The sequence below is a fragment of the Sceloporus undulatus genome, chromosome 1 (assembly GCF_019175285.1).
Source record: "Sceloporus undulatus isolate JIND9_A2432 ecotype Alabama chromosome 1, SceUnd_v1.1, whole genome shotgun sequence".
NCBI classification, from domain to species: Eukaryota; Metazoa; Chordata; class Lepidosauria; order Squamata; family Phrynosomatidae; genus Sceloporus; species Sceloporus undulatus.
In genome coordinates this window covers 252,439,605-252,458,726 of record NC_056522.1, presented here as the reverse complement: position 1 = coordinate 252,458,726, position 19,122 = coordinate 252,439,605, and the positions used below count along the sequence as shown (strand labels likewise).

Here is a 19,122-nt window from a genome sequence, read left to right as displayed (position 1 = left end):
TGTGCTTTGCTTGCAAATCTTGACAAGGTCAAATGCAGGGAGATCTGACAGGATACTTGCAGCCCCAGGGAACCAGATGAGAAAGAGAGGGGTGAGGGAGACATCAAGTAATGCCTTTGGTTTAATCTAATTTCTAGCACTCTGCTCCACTAGTTGAAAAGTGTTCTCAGCTGCAGCAGCTGCATCACATTCTCTTAGGACGAGCAAGATGGAGAACTGCACATGTGCCTTTGCTGAAGCCCTAAAGCCCAAAGGGAGACAAACCACTCACATCACACAACTGTCCCAATCCACCCATGTTTACAGCTCACTGGGCTTGATCCCTAACAGAATTTTGCATGTATGAAGGCAATGAGGTAAGCAGGACTGATGAAAACCTTGGGAGTTTTTCCTTGAAAGTTAAGAGCTAACATTGAGGACTCCCCTTGACACTAAAATTCCACTCTGCCTCTGTACAAATTCCACAATTTCTTGTGTGCACTGTCCCTCTCCCGTGCATGCAGCATCCTCTTGGCAGTTAACATTAATGTGCAAATGCACTGCTCAGTCTTATTCAGAGCGACAGCATGTCGCATGAGGTCAGCATCAACAAAAATCAAAGTAAAACAATTGTCTTTTTAAACACTCTCATTCTCCTACACACACACACACACACGGATCAGGAAATCTATCTAGAAATGCTCCATTTATAACTTTTCCTCAGGAAGTTAAAGCTAGGTATACACAAGGCTAGGTAAGACAGGTTACCAGATTGTTTCCAAGATCCACACTCTTGTGGCAATCATGAGAATGGGAACTACACAGTGGTGTAGTACTGGACATCAGGTTCGGTGCTTGATGCCATAGTAAGGAGTAATAGTGTGTCATTGACCCAGTGGCAGAAAAACAATTCCAGTTTTTTACTCTGCACCTTCACAAGGCCAAGTAGTTTCTTTTTCTTGTTCTCAATTGATCACCTATAGATCTCTGAAAACACAAGGAAGACATGTACTTCCATCTATCTGTAATTAAGGACAAGCAACTCTTCCCTCTCACTCTGATCCACAGAAAAGTCACCTTGCATGGGTGAAAGGCATCTAAAACATCAGTTGGAACACCAGTGGACTGAAACAAATACCACTGTCTGTGTGGTCAATCTAGGTAGAATAAACACTGGGGTGGAGAAAAGAGAAGAAAATTATGCAGCATGCCCCTTACCACCCATCCATGTGTAGTTGGTTGCTTTTCCAGACTCCCCTATCTCACAGGCAAAGCCTACATATGTACAATTTACACTCATATAGAATCGATTTGTTAACCAACCACACATGAGAGCCTTTTACAGTAAAACATGTTCAGTCTTCCCTAGAGTGAGATTTCTGAAAACATAAAAACGTTCAAAATTGTTTCCCAGCTTCACAGACAAAAGAAATGTGTACCTTCCTGGATATATATTTTTAAAGCCTCTGTTCAACACTGATTTTTAAATTATTATTATTATTATTATTATTATTATTATTATTATTAATTATTTGTGGTCTTTTCACCGCTAACAAGCTAGCAAAGAAAGACCAGCAGTTTAATCAATAGTTTGTTCAGTGCTTATTTCTCTCCTTTAATGAAGGTTTGTCAGATTTGGGGCAGATATCACCATATTGTTCATTTCACATTGTTGGCTTTTTATTCCAGTTTTGTTCAGCTTAAGCTTTTTTTCACACTTGCCAAAAGGAATTCTATCTGAACCCTTCTCAGCTATACAATAGTTAATGGAATATACGAGCATGGCAAAAGATATGGGGGATGGGGAATGCTGCATTTGACACAGAATGCATTGAAAGTACACTGGTTAAAATCCAGCCATATTACTGAATCTGAAGACATAGTTGAACAGAAAGCCATCAAGATCTCAGAACCCTATTCACTGGACTTTTCTTAATTAAACTGTATAGTGATTCTGCATCTATTGTCTTCTGGTAGGAGACTGAACCTCTGTGTTTCTTTGTAAGACCTACATGTTAAGTTTTTGGTGTATTTACAATCCTGGGAGGAGTGTATATGGTCCTCCAAATGTTGCTGGACTGCAAATCCCAGCAGTGCTAGCTACCATAGCCAATGATGAAGGATCCTAGAGGTTGCAGTTCAAAAACAGCTGGAGCACCACACAATTCCCACCCTGTTCTTCATGTTTTGTAGTGTTGTACAGTTGCTATTACATCTGTCCACAAGAACTGAAGACTGGTGTCATACCAATAATCTGTGATTTACCTCAGCTCTTTATCCAGGACACAGGAATACAAGGGACTTGTCCCTTCTGCTTACTGGGCCTAGTTGATGGACCCTCTCTTCTCATTACATCTGCGCTAGCCTTCTCATTCAGGACACTTAGACAGTGGGTCTTAATTCCTCCTTATCTTCCTCTTCCATTCCTTGGTAGAACCCAATTGTGTGTGGGGGGAGGGGATTGCTTGTTTGTGCACTGCACCCCCACCACTTGGTCTACCCTCCTAATTTCATGGATTGATCTCCCACATGTTCCCCACCTCCCAAATGGAACACTAGATCATGCATGTTAGTATTCAATAAAGGGAAGCACACAATTGAAACAAGCTCCAGAATGCCTAAATCCCTATTTTTAAACATAAATCAACAACAATATGATGACCCATTTGACATCATTCAGAAAGTCTGTATTTCCAGTTGTTCACTTTGAAAACACAAAGTAAAAGATTGGGGAAAGGGTATGTGAGTATATGTGTCTGTCCATTCGTCTTTTTGATTGTGATAGTCGTGCTCACAATAAGTGGCAGGGAGGTAGAAAGTGAGGACATGGGAAAGGCAGCATCTTTGGAGCCATTACAGGATTACAGTTCCGCTCACATTTACAAGAATCCACAGCACAACATAAAATGGGATGGGTATATCTTCTGGCATCTCTATAAGTGCATGCTTTCACAAGTGTATTTTTCAGTGCTATTAGAACAGAAAAACCTAGCAGGCTATCCATCCACCAGTGCAAAGACGTGTGGGAAATAAATGATGGATGTTTTTCATTCCGCTTTAGGTCCTTCTTATACCCACCCCACAATCCTGCTCACCTTCTCAGTGCATCAGTTTTTCTATATACATTCCTCCATCATTTATAATCAAAGGATAGCAGAGGAGTGGGCCACTTGGGCAGGTCTGAGGGGACATTTTCTACCCTGGAGACCCTGGGGTAAAGGGGACATGGACTATTAAAAAAAACACCTGGAAGTGGCGGGAAGTCCACTTCTGGTTTCGAACAAAAATTACTCTTCATGTTAAAAACTGATTGAGATTCCTGCAACCTATTTAAAAGATGAACTACTGTTCCTGGAGACTTGTAGTTTTAGTATTGGATTGGGGGAGTTGAGATGGGATTAATTTTGAATTTTATTGTATTTTAATGTACTTTTATTGTTGTAACCCGCCCGGATTCTCTGTGATTAGGCGGGCTATAAATAAATCACTTACTATTATTAGCAGAAAGGGGGCAGTCCAAGGAGTCTGGAAGGGTAACACAAACCACTCTGCAGCACCTTTGAGGCTAATTGAAAGATATAAGTTGATAACATGAGCTACTAAGGAAAACCACCTTAAGAGTGACACGCAGCCCTTGCGTTAACATTCCAACTTTGATTACAAAGGACACTTTTCATTCCAAGGGTTATCTGTCTACTGTACCTTTGGGTTGGAAATATGTGAGGAAGGAGGCATCAGAATCTGGCCTTTGAGCCTAGCACCAGTCTTGGAAGCTCTGAGCACAAAATAAAATTCAGGTCCATGATTGGATGTGTTTTCTTCCCAGCATTATGGCATTAGCAGGTTTCTTTTTTGCAGGGAAATGTGGGCTTAGCGGAGAAGCTGTCAGGCAGCCTCATATTTCTGACCTAGCCTATGAGCGCATAGTATGGAGCTGTGCCAAAGTGCCTCAATGAAGTCAAGGTACGTTTGTAAACTGCATCTCTCCCCCATCTCCTGGCAAAAAGCAGAGCAGTCAAGGGGGTGGGGTGGGCGTTCTTGGTTGGCATGCACTGCTCTCGTCACTGCCTTTTAACATCACACTGTCCTTCAGGGTGCGATCAGCTTCATCCTCAAAGTGACAGTTTTATGATCTGTTCCAGCAAATGGATAGGACCAAAGTCAAGCTAACAGGTTCATGATTTGTTGGATTCTCCTTTCTCCCTTGCCTAAGAATAGAAGCAAGGTTCATTCTTTTCTTGTACCCAGGGAATTTCAATCACCAGTAGAGGAAAAGACTAAAATAAAAAAATGACCTTGATAAAATTAAAGCACTAGGGCTCTAAGTAGTAAAATGAAGATAAAATGAAAGGATTACACATACCGGAAAACTCAGATTTATATGTGGTTGTGGGTGGTAGGGATTAGGAAGTGGCAAGGGGTGGGGGCCAGGTAAAATTCTAGTAGAGGGCAGACTAAGCTGACAGACACTTCCAGTTAACCCAAACTGTGGTCCACTATCATTGTTAAGTGTGTGTCTATTAAGGGACACTTCTACCTTTGCACTATCTAACTAGGAGTTACTGGCTCACTCTGCAACAGGCAAGCCCAGCTTGGTGCACTGTATTTGACATTGGGCCAATAGGCAGAGAAAACAGTAGGCCAACCACAAACAAAGGACAGATGGACAGACATCTACACACACCCTTTGCCCAATCTTTTACTTTGTGTTTTCAAAGTGAACAACTGGAAATACAATCTTTCTGAATGATGTCAAATGGGTCATCACATTGTTGTTGTTGATTTCGGTTTAAAAATGGGGATTTAGGCATTCTTCAGGACTGATTAATTTGTGTGTACATCACTGGATGTCTCACCTCCAAAACACTCATCACTCCTAGACACGCCACTGAATGAACAAAACTGTCTTGACTGAAATGTATAAGAACATAAGAATTCACAACCAGTTGGGTTAGTGTTAGACTAGGCCTGGGGAGACTCTAGGACAGGATCAGGAACTGCTGGTAGGTTGCTGGATGATCTGCAGAGTAGATCAGCTAGGACTTCTTACTTCCAATTGTCTAACAAGTGCCACAAACAAAAAACTTTCCCAAGCCCCAAATATGGTTTCTTAAAAATAATATTTGGAAGGATTCCTGTGTGAAAGGACTAATGACCTGGATTTTGATGCTGATCACAAAATACCTGGGCTGAGCATGTCCTTACAGGCACCCTGTTTCTTAATTTTTCGCATATGCTCATTTTCACTTGAACCACTATTTTATAATAGGCTCTAGCTCTCAGAACTTGAGGTTCAAGTAAAAAACAAAATTAGATCTCACAAGTCTGATGTCTGCCCATAACTGTCCTAGGAGAACATGAAACTCACTTGGTGCCCTTGGGGCAGTCATGCCTTCTCAGCCCAACCTACCTCACAGGGCATTGTTAGGATAAAATCCTGGAATAGGACCCCAAGATTGGGCTATAAGTATAATAAATCAATAAATAAGCATTGTCTTACAGGGTCAAAGCAAGGTCCATCCAGATCAGCTGTTACTCACAGTAGCCAGCAAGATAAAGGCAAACAGTCAAAGTAACCCATTAATCACCATCTCTGTATTCTAGCCAATGCTTACAGAGATTTCTTACCTCATATTTTCCTCCTGACTTCACAACCTAACAGCTCATCTTCATACCATATCATCTTCAGCAAGTTGACTGGCAAGTCCCTCAGTTCAAATATGTTCTATACATACATATCGGTATGTCTACAGCTCTCTGTCTCTTATCCTTTCTGAAAAAGCTGTACTGTACTCTTGTTACTTGGGTCAAGGGTGGACAATAGGCAAGGCTTGCATAAGCAATTCAGCTTCCACTTTGCTTTAATATGTAACATTTTGCTTCCTTCTCATGACACCCAAGATTTGTTGCTGTAAGGCAGCTGCCTCATTCTGGCTAATGGCAGGGTTGGCTCTGAAAATGGCATTTTAGAGAAGGGTTATTGCACTCCAGGAGGCTCCACTGCCTCCTCATACAAACCAAAGCCACTGCAGGAAGATTATCGCCTCAGGAAAGAGGCAGTCAGTTAGCTCCTCAGTCTTTGCAACACAGAAGGAGACAGCTAAAGGCGGCTCAAAGCTTTGGAATTCAGGGCAAACCAAAGAAAAACAAACAACCAGATTCAGAGCCCAGGACCTGGTGCCAGAGGATGACATGTGATCCTTCCCTGTGTTTGACTGACTGACACTGTTCTCATCAATGCCCCCACTTAAAGACAAAACATACACTCTTGCAATGGATGCAGGGTGCCTTACCATCAAAGTGTCAGGAAAGCTTTGCTATAATCCCTCAGGGAAATTGGATGCAAAACAGCACAGAACAAACAGGAACCTTAATACTGGGGAGCATTCGTTGTGCAGGTTTTATTCAGTAAGGTCTGCATGAAGTTTGGAGTTTGTATGAAAGGACAACTTTCTAAGGCAGCTATCAGCCACAGAGGTCCCAAAGGGAGAGGGAACTGACAGGCTTGTAGCATCTGCTGAACTGTAGGCTGACTCAGGAATAACCACCACTCAGAGAAAAAGCAGCTTGTTGGAGGCATGACCAAGATATCCCTGTTGATCCAAAAAAGCCATGTACCCCCCATGCAAACATTCCTGGTGTGGGGGAAGAGACAGAGCGAGATCCCTTGTATCACTCATTTCCTCCACACAGACAAGCAGGAAAACACTGTCACAGTTGAAATCCCTCCTTGACATTCCCTTTCTCTTAACCACACACACGCAAACATATCCAGCTGTAGAGGAGTTATCACAGCAAACGCAATCCACAGTCTACTTGCCACAGAACTGCAGCTTCCTCCCCATCCCATGCTGGCTGTGTCCAGGGAGGGAACAACACAGGGTGATTCACTCTCATCTGAATCCCTTCTCCTTTGCAAGACTTGGTTTCTCAGTGGTCAAAGCAAAACAGACACCTAGCATTGGTTCTGGTATTCACCCTGGAATGGGAAGTGCCTCAGACTGTTGGCAGGAGCCCCCTGGAGAGCAGGGCACTCTGCCCGCTGTACATGCTGAGGCACTCAAAGGCTGGCACAATGGGCTCTGTGCCACTCAGGACTTCTACAGCACCATGCAGGATACCCTGACAAATTACATAGCCAATTCTGAGTGCTGCTGGGATTTCCCCCTTCTAAATTCAAGTCAAGGCACAGGACTGAGATGCAACTTCAAGCCAAATCCCCAATCTGGAAATGGGAAGGAACTGGAAGTGGTGGTAGTGGTGATGATAATGATGATGTCAGATGGTGAAAGGACACAGGCAAGTGGGCAAAAAAGTACAAACAACCTCCTGGACTGCATGTCTGACTCAATTTTCTTGCTTTCCTGCTTCTTCCTTGTCAGCTTCCTCACTTCCGTCCCTATTCACTCATTCCACTGTTTTCTCTTTCATATCTTTATTTTCAGTAAGCTACTGGAGGCAAATCATCCATGCACTCATCCAGTTTTGTTGGATCTACAAGCCATAAGTAGAGGAATAAATATACTCAGGACCAGGTTACGAAACACATAGTTGATCTTCCTGTTAGGATTGTCAATCAGCCTACAGTACATGCACAAATTCACATATATACTCCTTCTTCCCTTCCTCACTGTTTTGAATTTGTGTTCTCATTCATCTCTAACCTCCTTCCATCTGCACCTATCTATTCTCTGATGTCAACTAAATTCTTCTTTTGGGATTAAAAGCAAGTAGATTATGCAACAGCCCCATTTCAGCCATTGGACCACCATGGATGCATCTTAGGAGCTAGCAGCTGAGGGAGAGGGAGCAGAAAGGGTCCCATCCCCACTACTGATGCCATCCCAAGAGAGTCTCCCTTTTAAATTCAATGCTGGTGTTGTTGTCGTCATCAACTAATTTCCCACTTTTGGTGACTCTAAAGAGAACCTATCATGCAGTTTACTTGGCAAGATTTCTTCAAAAGGGACTTACCACTGCCTTCATCTGAGGCTGAAAGTGTATGGCCTGCCCAAGATCAACTAGTGGGTTTGCATGGCTGAGCCAGAATTTGAACCCTGGTCTCCCAGAATCCTAGTCAAGCACTCAGATCCCACACTGGTTCTTCAAATACACATGTGCACACACCCACACCTTCCCTGACATTGAAGAAAGGGGAGGGGAACATGTCAGCAATGAGAACTGTAATGGCCCTGACACAATGACATATGCAGGCCACCAGAGCCACTACTAGCATGTTCCTCCTGTGCCTTCCATGGCAGGGACTGAGAAAGTAGCTTAGGCAGCAATTGATGTTCTTGGCTGGCTGGTAGTCCAGCAGTTCCCACTACTACAGTCCAGCCCAGATACACACCTACTACAAACAAGCTTTGGAACTCCCTTCCAAGACACAATGCTCACTTGGCCATCTAACTCAGGGGCTTTCAGTCTAAACTCAACAAATATGGTATTTATTGACAGCTATATACATTTAATACCGTCAGCCCTTCTTATCCATGGATTCAATCTTCCACAGCTTGAAAATTTTCCCCAAAGATATAAATTCCAAAAAACTAACCTTGATTTTGTCCCTTTATATAAGGGACACCATTTCACTATGTATATAATGAGACTTGAGTATCCATGGATTTTGGATACCAAGGGCCCACTGTACATTAAACTATTTGTTGTGTTTTTGAGAACTTCTAGGGGAAAAGGTTAGGGGCTCCTGTCTGTCAACTATTCTTTGCTTCTTTTCCCACTGTATTTTCTTTATTTTTTGTTGTATCTGGTATCTCTACAGCAGCTATGACTTTTTGTTTGTTGGTTGGTTGGTTTACAGTAACTAAAACAAATACTCTAATCTGTTTATTGCCTAGTTATCAGCTCCAGAATCTGTTTAGCAACAAGGCTAAGTCTCAGACTATTTGGAATAAGAAAGAAGAGAAAAGTGCTTATGGCCCTGTCCAGAAGACCTTTTCCTATCCAACAATTAATCACAGTGTCTCATATCTTTTGACATAGCTCGTGAAACAAACTCCAGCCTCTGAATCACCTAAGAAACTGAATGCTACTATACTTTATTTCAGGAATAGCCACTGTCCCTCATTCTGACAAGGGACAGGACAAAGAGACAGAGCCTAAGAAACATTCTCAGGGACTACCTGGACCATGAAGGCACAGAGTGAGGGAACTTATCAGACTCAAGGAATGGAATCTGCCGTTGTTTGGAGTAGAAAAATCCATCCTTTAATCATGCATCCGTTTGCAAGACCTGGAGCAGATGCTCCCATGAATCTGCCCTAGTTTCCTGGCCTTTTTCAGCTGTTGCACACAGATCCTTTTAGGCTTCCTGGCCTCAAGTGGGAGCAAACCCACTGGAGAGTGTGGAAGAAAAGATAACAGCTGAGCATTATGGAGCCTGGTCTGTTTTCAGCAGTGACTGCCCCAAAGGGCCAGGCTCTTACTAGATACATGGGGGTGAGGGAAAGAGCGAGCACACTGGGGAGACAGTGAAACAAACTGAGTGTACGCTGTGGTCAAGAAATCAGAAGAAGACTAGGAATGAGAAGGGGAGCTATGAAAGAATTAGATAAAATCCTAAAGAGTAAAGATTTACAAGTGAACACAGCAGTTAGAAACATCCAAGCCATTGTACTCCCAATCACCATGCATCAATGCGAGACCTGGACAGTGAAGAAAGCTGCCAAGAAGAAATCAACTCATTTTAGATGTGGTGCTGGAGAAGAGTGCTGAAAATCCCATAGACAGCCAAAAAGACAAACAAATGGGTCATGGAACAGATCAAGCCTGAAATCTCACTGGAAGCCAAGATGATTAAACTGAGGCTGTTGTACTTTGGCCACATTGTGAGACAGCATGAATCATTAGAAAAGCCAATAAAGTTAGGAAAGGTGGAAGGAAGCAGAAAGAGAGCAAGACCGCAAATCGATTCAATTAAGGAGGTTGCAAGCATGAATTCATAGAACTTAAGCAGAGCTGTGGAAGATAGTGGGGGCACGGAGATGTCTCATAATCAGGTTGCCATGAGTTGGGGACAACTCAAGGGAAGTTAACAAAACAAAATTGCCAAGATGACCAAACTGAAGCTATCATATTTTGGACACATCATGAGAAGGTGTGACTCATTAGAAAAGACAATGATGTTAGGAAAGGTGGAGGGTAGCAGAAAAAGAGGAAGGCTGCATACTAGATGAATAGATTCAATCAAGGAGGCCATGGCCCTGAGCCTCAGGACCTTGAGCAGAACAGCTGAGGACAGGGGGACTTGGTGATTCACAGGGTCGCCATGAGTCAAGGTTGACTTGAGGGCAGCTAACAACAACAATAACATGTTGCTAACAACCACCATGGAGGTAACATCTTGTTCTGGAGGAGGGAACTTCTTTCTACGGCACTCTGCACTCAGCACTTTCCAGACTGACTGTATCAGCTACTGGGAAGTGGGCAAGGGAGCAAGATGCTCCTTTGCAAGTCAGTGGGCTCCCTACAAGGACAGCCAGGCACCAGATGCCTCTGAACAGCATTAGGCTAATCACTTAAAGGATACAGCATAGCTCCTGGTCACATTTTGCAGAAGGAGAACTGGGGGAGAGAGGGAAAAGAGCAGCAGACACATCTCTGTATGTTAGAGGAGAGGAATCCATTAAAACATCTGTTCAGATAAAGAAAACAAAAAGATGGGTGGGGGGAGGCAAGATGTAGCCCTTTAAAACCATTATCTGCTCCATCCCTCTAGAGTATGGACAGCTCAGACACTGAGTTTAATGGGCCAGAAACTAACAGAGGGTGGGAAACAATCAAGCATTAATCAAGGGGAACTGAAGGCCCAAATGGTCCAAAGACCCCCGTCGACTCCACCACAAGTCATCTCTTACTTCTCAGCTCTCATCCCCCACTGTGATCCCAAAAGAAAAGCCTGCCATACCTACGCATTACTGCTCGCTCATCTAGCATTGATTCAGGAGAAGGGGCAGGGGCGTCATCTGTCAGGCAGACAGTACAGCACCCTGCCTGGCCATCCTAACAAGGTCACTGCCAGCCCTGGGTTCACTTGACAGCTCCTGAGACGGTAGAAAGGGAAAGGGAAGGTCAAGCAGTCCTTTCCTGCATGAAAATAGGCTACTGCTACAGTCATTAGCTGTCTGTCTAGGTCCAGACATCTTTTAACTTTTGAATGGAGAGGAATACAAGGCTTTGGAGGCAATTTCCTCAAGCAGGGCACAAAAGCCTGAAGCGTCAGAGGCAGGGAACACATACACACACCCCTCATCTTTCTATTAGCATGGAAGAGACTGAGCAGCAGAATCACCAACAGAGTGTAGGAAGCTTTAGCTTATACCAAATTTGGAGTAAGTACTCTGAGGCCAAACTGCAAAGAGACAGGGAGCTCAGAATCAAGAGGCAACAGTACATTTTCCCTTCAGTAAAGCAATTCCTTCAGAGCTTCATGGCTGATCAACCAGACTTGCAAATGAAGCCTGTGTCTACCTCCCCAATGACCAATCACCAAACAAAGCAGGCTAATTTGCAAAATGTGGAGCTGAGGAAATCAGGCAGATGTGCCTTACGCAGACTACCCAACTATGGCTGGAAAACACAGATAGCCATGGTTCATCTGTACACATATGTGGGTATTGTGCAGATGAACCTATCATGGGGTTTTCTTGGTAACATTTGTTCAGCGGAGGTTTGCCATTGCCTTCCCCTGAGGCTTGAGAGCATGGGACTTGCCCAAGGTCAGCAAGATGTTTTCATGGCCAAGCTGGGAATCGAACCCTGGTCTACCGAGTCCAAGTCCAGCACTCAAACCACAACACCATTGCAGACAATTCCTAAGATGAGGTAAGGGGGCAAGTGTCCTTTAGCCACCATCTCCCACATTGCTGATTAAGTCATTTTCACATACAATCATAAATACACTGCCTGACACCCCCTCCCCTCAGTTAGACAACCACCAATCCTGGTAATCTTTTGGCATCAAGTAAAAACTATCATTTTTTACTAGACAGTTTAGCTTACATATCAAGACTGAGATGGCTGACGGAAGAATTTTTGATACGGACAACGACTACTGTTTATTTCCTTGGCTATATTATATATTGTATATACTGTATGACACCCTCCCCCAATTGTTCTGTGATGAAGGGAGGGATTAATGATTTTAAAAGGCCACAGGATCTGACCAAGGCAAGACACAAGAGCAATGCCACCCTCCCTAAAAATCAAAATGAGGTTGTGGTTCCATCAAAATCAACAGGATTTGCTTCTGAGCAAATACATTTAGAATGAGAAAGTTAGTGAGTAATATCCTTTCATTTCTCTCTCAGAAACGGGGGCAGAGGGGAGACACATCCTGTACCTCTATTTCATCACCCTATAATATGGCATTACCTTTCTCTGGTACCATCACTGTCTGCCTACACAAAATACAGGTATATGTGCACATGTGCTTGCATGTATACCGATAGAAAAACACTCTGCAGCTATCTTGATGCGAATTCTATGGGCACTGAGACCAGAGGTTTACTTAAGGTACAAGAGAGGGAAATGAACATCCTCAGCAGAATCATGCAACAGGAATTGAATGCCATGCTTCATCAAGGGCATGCCCATTCACCTCCTCCCTCCGGCAATTTCAGACTTTTCACCACTGGCCACCCCACCCTGCACAGGAATGGATGCAACCTTTGAAGGCATGGAAATGTTTATCATATGAACCAGTAGTATGAGAGCCAGTGTGGTGTAAGAAGAAGGACTCTGCCTCCAGTCCATCTGCCATGGTCCAGGCCTCCAAGGGAGAGAAGATCTGCTGGACCTTTCCCTTTCCCCACTGCCATTCCCTTCTCCTTTTGTGTCTTGTCTCTTTTTAGATTGTAAGCCTGAGGGCAGGGAAATGTCTAATTAACAATTTGTAAGCCACTCTGATAGCCTTTTGGCTGAAGAGTGGGGTATAAATAAATTATAATTATAATTATATTATTACTAATGGTCTGAGTCAGTGGTTCTCACCCTTCCTAATGCCCCGACTCTTTAATACAGTTTCTCATGTTGTGGTGACCCAACCAAAAAGAAGTGGTGTCTCGGTTCCTAAAACCATCGGAAATATGTGTTTTCTGATGGTCTTAGGAGACCCCTGTGAAAGGGTTGTTTGACCCCCAAAGGGGTCATGACCCACAGGTTGAGAACCGCTGCTTTGAGTGTTGGACTATGACTCTGAAGAACAGGGTTCAAATCCCAGCTCAGCCATGAAGCCCACTGGGCGACCCTGGGCAAGCAACACTCTCTCAGCCTCAGGGGATGGCAATGGCCAACCCCCTCTGGAGAAACATGCCAAGACAATCCAATTAAAAGGTCGCCTTTGAGTCGTCACAAGTCGGACACAACAACAACAAAAACAGTATAGAGCCAAAATCCCCAATAGGCTCATATATACCACACTCTGGTTGCATCTATATTGGAGAAATAACCCGGTTTGGTACCACTTTAACTCTTTGGTTGGCTCAAGGCTATGGAATTCTGGAGTTCTGCTCTGGAGAGACACAGCAAACTCCCCTTCCCAGAATTCCATAGCATTGAGCCAGGGCAGTTAAAGCGGTGCCAAACCGGTTTATTTATGTAGTGTGTGGATGCAGCCCAAGCAGGACTTTAGCCCACTGTTCCTAAAAGTGGACAGAAGATCACCACTTGGAGCTTGGCTCCTCATCTAAATGGATGCAAGGAGAGCTTTGGTGGCAGCAGGGTCCGGGGAGGGTGACCAGAGGTCCTCCTTTTCCCGGACACGTCCTCCACTTTCCACACACACACCCCTGTCCGGGAGAAATTCCAAAAAAGGTCCTCCATTTGCAGCCTGACCAAGATGGAGCGTGCATTCCCATTTCTAGGGGTGTCCTCCATTTTTCCCAATGGCTTGTCCTCCATTGCCCTCCACTAGCCAGCCCGCACCCCCCCCCAAGCCATGCAAGGTCTCACCTCTGGCAGCTGCGAGTCCATCTGCTTGGAAGGCTCCTGCTGCTCAAGAGAGAAGACCAGGAGGCTTTAATGTATTGCCTCGCTGCCTTGCAAAAAAAAAGCCCCCTTCTTCTGATAGCGCGCGCCCCTTCCCAGCCGCAGCGCCAGCCTCTCCCCGCAAGCAGCGCGAGCCCAGCGCTCGGGCTCCAGACCTGGCCACGCCCCCGCCGCCTGATTGGACCCTGAGAGCGCGGGGGCGTGGCCTAACACCCTCTGCCCCTCTCTCCTTCAGTCAGTCTTCAGGCAGTGGAGGGAGAGGGCAGTTGATTGAGGGGAGTGAGGTCACCCAGGAAGAAAGGCCAGCAGGGCTCCCAAGCCACGCCCCCAGACCAAGCCACGCCCCCTTAGTCAGAGGACAAGACTGAGGGAGACGTTTCTGTGGAAGGCAGACTTAGTCATAGGGGAACACTGGGAATTACTTGCTCATAGGGAAACACAAGAGAATACTTCCCCATAGAGAAATGTAGGAGAACATTTGACCACAGGAAAACAGAATACTTGCCCTATGCTTCCCTATGGGCAAGTACAGTGGTCCCTCCACATTCGCAGGAGTTAGACTGTAAGCTTGAGGGCAGGGAACCCTCTTATTAAAAATAATAATTGTAAGCCACTCTGATAGCCTCTAGGGCTGAAGGACGGGGTATAAATACCATAAATAAGTAAATAAAATAAATACCCGCACAAATGTGGAAAAACCACAAATAAAAAACCACTATTCTTTTTACCTAAGAGAATGGAGTTCCTCTCTAGGAATCTCCAGGTCCTCCAGTGCAACTCTATGATCAACATCTGCCAGGAGTTGACCATAGAATCATGCTGGAGGGCCTACAGATGCCTAGAGAAGTGGTTTCTCTAGGAACATCTAGGTTGTGCCACGCAACTCTTTAGTCAACTTCTGGCAGAGTTGCGCTGGAGGACCTAGAGATTCCTAGAGAGAACATATTAATCAGACCCACACAAAAGTCAAAGCTGCAAATATGGAGGGCCAATTGTACTCCCAATGCTTCCCAATGGGCAATACTGTCATTTGTATTAGTATGTCCCTGTGGGATTACAAGACAATAATAATGTAATTTAGGAAAAATTGTATTATTTACTGGTACCTGGTATTTACACACACACACACACACACACACACACACGCTTCGGTTTAAAAATATATAGGTAGAGAGAGATATGTAAGAATATATATGTATATGTGTGTGTGTGTGTGTGTGTACACACACACACGTATATACACACACATATTTTTACATCTCTCTATACACACACACACACATTGACGGAAAAGAATAATCAAGAGTTAAAAATGCTAAAGGGAATTTATTTACTTAAGTTTGTTCTGTATATGGATAAGAAGAAACAGAAGTCGGCATTCATTTAGTTGTATCTGTTCTTTTATGTATTCTGTATATGCTACAAGTGAATCTAAATTAATGTTGTATAAAGTTTATCTGAGGCCAATACAATTAAAGTGAACCAGTGACTTAAAAGGCTGAAGATGGGGAAGTCAAAATAAGAAGAGGAAGATATACTCCAACAGATTATTATAAAACTGGAGTACTTTATGATAATTGTTTCACTTGGTTAAAAATTAAATTAAAACACATTTAAAAATAAATATAGATTCATGCTTCTTAAGTCAGGCTCAGAATGGAGGACATTTTGAAAATTCCTCCTGTGAGACAGAAGATTGAAATGGTGGACATGTCCTGGAAAAGGAGGACGTGTCTGGTCACCCTGCCTCCAAGGCTTCCTTTTGGAATCTGGTCTGGACTTTGGAGAAGCTCTTCACTTCTTCAGGGGAAGAAGGCAATGGCAAGCCCACTTCTGAAGAAATCTGCCAAGAAAACCCCATGAAAGCATCAAAAATGACTTGGAGGCACACATCAGCAATAAGGCACTGCATAATGTTCAAGGAAAAAAGAAGGGCATGGCCAAATAAAAGCTTTAAAAATCACTCATGAATGGTTCTTAGGCTCCAAATGGAGGGCATTTGGGAATTCCTCCTGGACAGAAGGTTGAAATGAAGGATATGTCCTGGAAAAGGAGGGCATGTCTGGACACCCTGGAAGTGGAACTGCTTTTATGGTGGGGGAAGGCACTCTGCACATGCTCAGAAGAGCTGCTTTTGCCATTCTTCTTTCACAGGTTGAGAACTTGCAAAGCTTATTTTGGGGTATAAATATTTTGCTATACTGTATTTTATTATAACAGGAGTTACAGAGAGGCCAAAGAGCATGAACCTGGAAAGGTCAGATGACCTTTAAGTGAACTTCTGATGACTGGTCACATAGACCCGAGGGCATGTGGAAAGGAACCCCGTAACTTTATGGCTGTGAATCTTGCTGCTTCCCCACTCCCTACCCTTTCTTGAAGGTTACAGGACAAAGGTTTGTCAGCCTAAAGCATTCAGCCAATCTTTCTGCTAGCCCACATGGTATTTTCCACAACCCATCCTATCCCAAACTCCCTGGGATTGCCCTAATCTTATCACTGTCTGATTAAATCAATGTCACTGTCATCAACAAAAAATATTTCTTTTGTAACTCTAAAGTTAAAACTCTAAAGTATCAACCAGCTGGGAATGCCATTGTTTGTGGGATTCCTGGAAAATCAACTCAACTGCTTCAAATCAAGTTTGATCCATAAATACCCCACTTTAGGCACTCCCACTTTGGTCCAGTTTGGAATCAGGCAGAAACCGTGTCAGATTCAAGACTCCTCAGAACTGCTGTCAGACTGTGGCACACAGCAGCAGACTGAGTCACATTCAACTCCCAGCTTTTCCCCAGACTGGAGCCTGGCTTCTGGAATTGGAAAGCATTGCCCATTGCAATCCTGTAATTTGCTATCCACTACCACCTTTTAAATATATATATCTAAGGGCTGGTACAGATGGCCAGGAAGTGCCGTCATGGGGCTGATACTAGGGTTAGGGAGTGTGCAGCAACTGCACTCTCCCTAACCCTAGTATGTGTGGGCGCCACCATGATTGCGTGGCTCTGCCCACACGGGGCGTGAATCCATGACGTATCCTGTGTGAAGCATCCAAATGGTGCATCGCACAGGACACATCACCATGCCGCTGGAAGGCACTTATGGCGCCTTACCAGTGGCATGGAAAGAAGCTGTATTTCGCAGCTCCTTTCTGCGCATGCATTTCTGGTGAGGCAACTACACAGCTGCACCAATGATGCAGAGGAGAAAGGGGTTGCCCCTTTCTCCTCTTTAGGGTTGGGGTGCCGGTGGGCATGAAGCCGCAAGGGCACCCCTTTTTCGGGCTGAAGAGAAGCAACATTTTGCCTGGAAAAACGCCAGATTGGGGTCACAGGGCTGCACGTGTGGTTACTGTGGCCCCAATCCTGCGCTTCCTGGAGCGGCATAGAGCCGTCCCTTCCAAGGCTGTCTGTACAGCCCTTATGTTTTTTTTCTGTGTGCAAGAGAGTGCTGTGTGTGAGTGTGTGCGTCCGCTGATTCCCTTTTTTATGAATAAACTAATTTGGAACCTGCCTCTGGAGTTCTTTGGGTTTGGACAGATATAGATTGAAAGTCCTGGCTAGTGTTACTCTGGCCCTTTCACTGCTCCCTACTGAGCTAAATCAATTTCCATATTGAATTTGATTTGTGGGTGCCCTCCTGGGACCCTAGGTTTTTTTTGTAACACTTTATTGTCTTGTCCATTTCCTTCCTAGCTGCCCTTCCTAATCACAGGGAGTTGTTCAACAAAATTTGGAGGGCTACATGGCGCCCACCCCAATTTTAAATATTCACTTGCAGCTGGTCATTAACACAGTAAGGGTTTATGCCTATACTACATGCAATCCAATAAGTCAAGAGGCAGCTACTGACTAGCTCAGAAATGTATTATTTTGACACCCTGGGGGAGGAGTTGAACCCCCAAAGGCAGATGCACCTGAGGAAGTAAGCTCAAGTCTACAAAAGCTCATGCTACCACCTTTTGTCTTTGAGTTAGTCTTAAAGGTGCCGCAAAATACCTTGGAATACTGGTTTTCCACACTAACATGGCTGCATGGTTGAATTCCCCCAAAAGGTAGAGAGTTATATGAACTAACAGTACCACATTTTTAACATGGCATCCTCAGAATACCTAAATAAACATGGTGATCAGTTATAAAGCAGAGCCAGGCTGGTAATTAAGAATAGTTGGGTCACATATAGTACACGTGTGTGTCAAGGTGCGTAAGTATCCACATACAAACACACTTAATAAGACCTGCTACCCAACTGAAGGAATCATATTTGACTAATTGTGTGACTTTTAATGGATTCTACAGTTAGCTAACTAAATCTGAATAAGGTTGTATATGAGAACAAATATATAAAGAAAAATATATAATGTACGTTTAGAGATGGTTACTGCATGTGCCACATCAGGCAAAATACTGTTGGTTAAGAATTTACTCTGGATTCTGTATGGTGGTAGAAAAAGGGTTTGCTACAAAGGATATTATGTACTCACAGATGTTCACTTTATAATTTGATGTTGTCATTGATGTGTGTTTTCAAGTAATCTCTGATTTAGGCAACATTATCATATGGTTTTCTTGGCAAGATTTGTTCAGAGGTTTGCCATTGCCTTCTCTTCAGGCTGAGAGCATGTGACTTGCCCAAGATCAGCCAGTGGGTTTAATGGTCAAGCAGGAAATTGAACCCTCCAGAGATGTAGTCCAACACTTAAACCATTATGCCACACTGTCTCTTAAAATAAATAATCCTTTGCTGCAATACAATGTCTATTAATGTAGGATCATGGTGCTATGACTATGTAGTGTGAAAGGGACCAAGGTTTCCTCAAACCAGTTCTGTTTGGTTGAGCCTGTGGACACTTGTCATATGTTTCAGAAAGGGACACATTGGGTACCAATTCTTCAGGGAATAAATCTCTGCAGAGTTCCAAAGGTGTATTATTTCAAGACACAGCCATAAAAATTAAAGTGACAAGATTTCTATAAAGTATAAATTGCTTCTGGGGGTCACAGTAATAGAGAGCATGGAAGGATTTGTATTTTGCTTTAGACTCTGCCCATGTCTCTCTAGTAATTTCAGGGAAGACTTGCTTCCAGAGAGATAGAAAGAGAGAGTGTTCATCGTTCAGTTACACATAATGCA

At 43.9% G+C, this 19,122-nt stretch overlaps 1 protein-coding gene across 2 annotated transcripts in view; it reads right to left on the bottom strand.

Annotated features, from left to right (window-relative positions):
- LOC121919637 (unconventional myosin-X-like) overlaps positions 1 to 14,047 on the bottom strand; it is a 102,138-nt gene extending 88,091 nt beyond the window's left edge. For both annotated transcript variants that reach the window (XM_042446462.1, XM_042446463.1), the window contains exon 1: positions 13,951 to 14,047. In XM_042446462.1, coding sequence (XP_042302396.1) covers positions 13,951 to 13,971 — 21 coding nt within the window. In that variant the 5' untranslated portion in view covers positions 13,972 to 14,047. The remainder of the gene's footprint in view (positions 1 to 13,950) is intronic.
- Between the last annotated feature and the right edge of the window lie 5,075 nt (positions 14,048 to 19,122).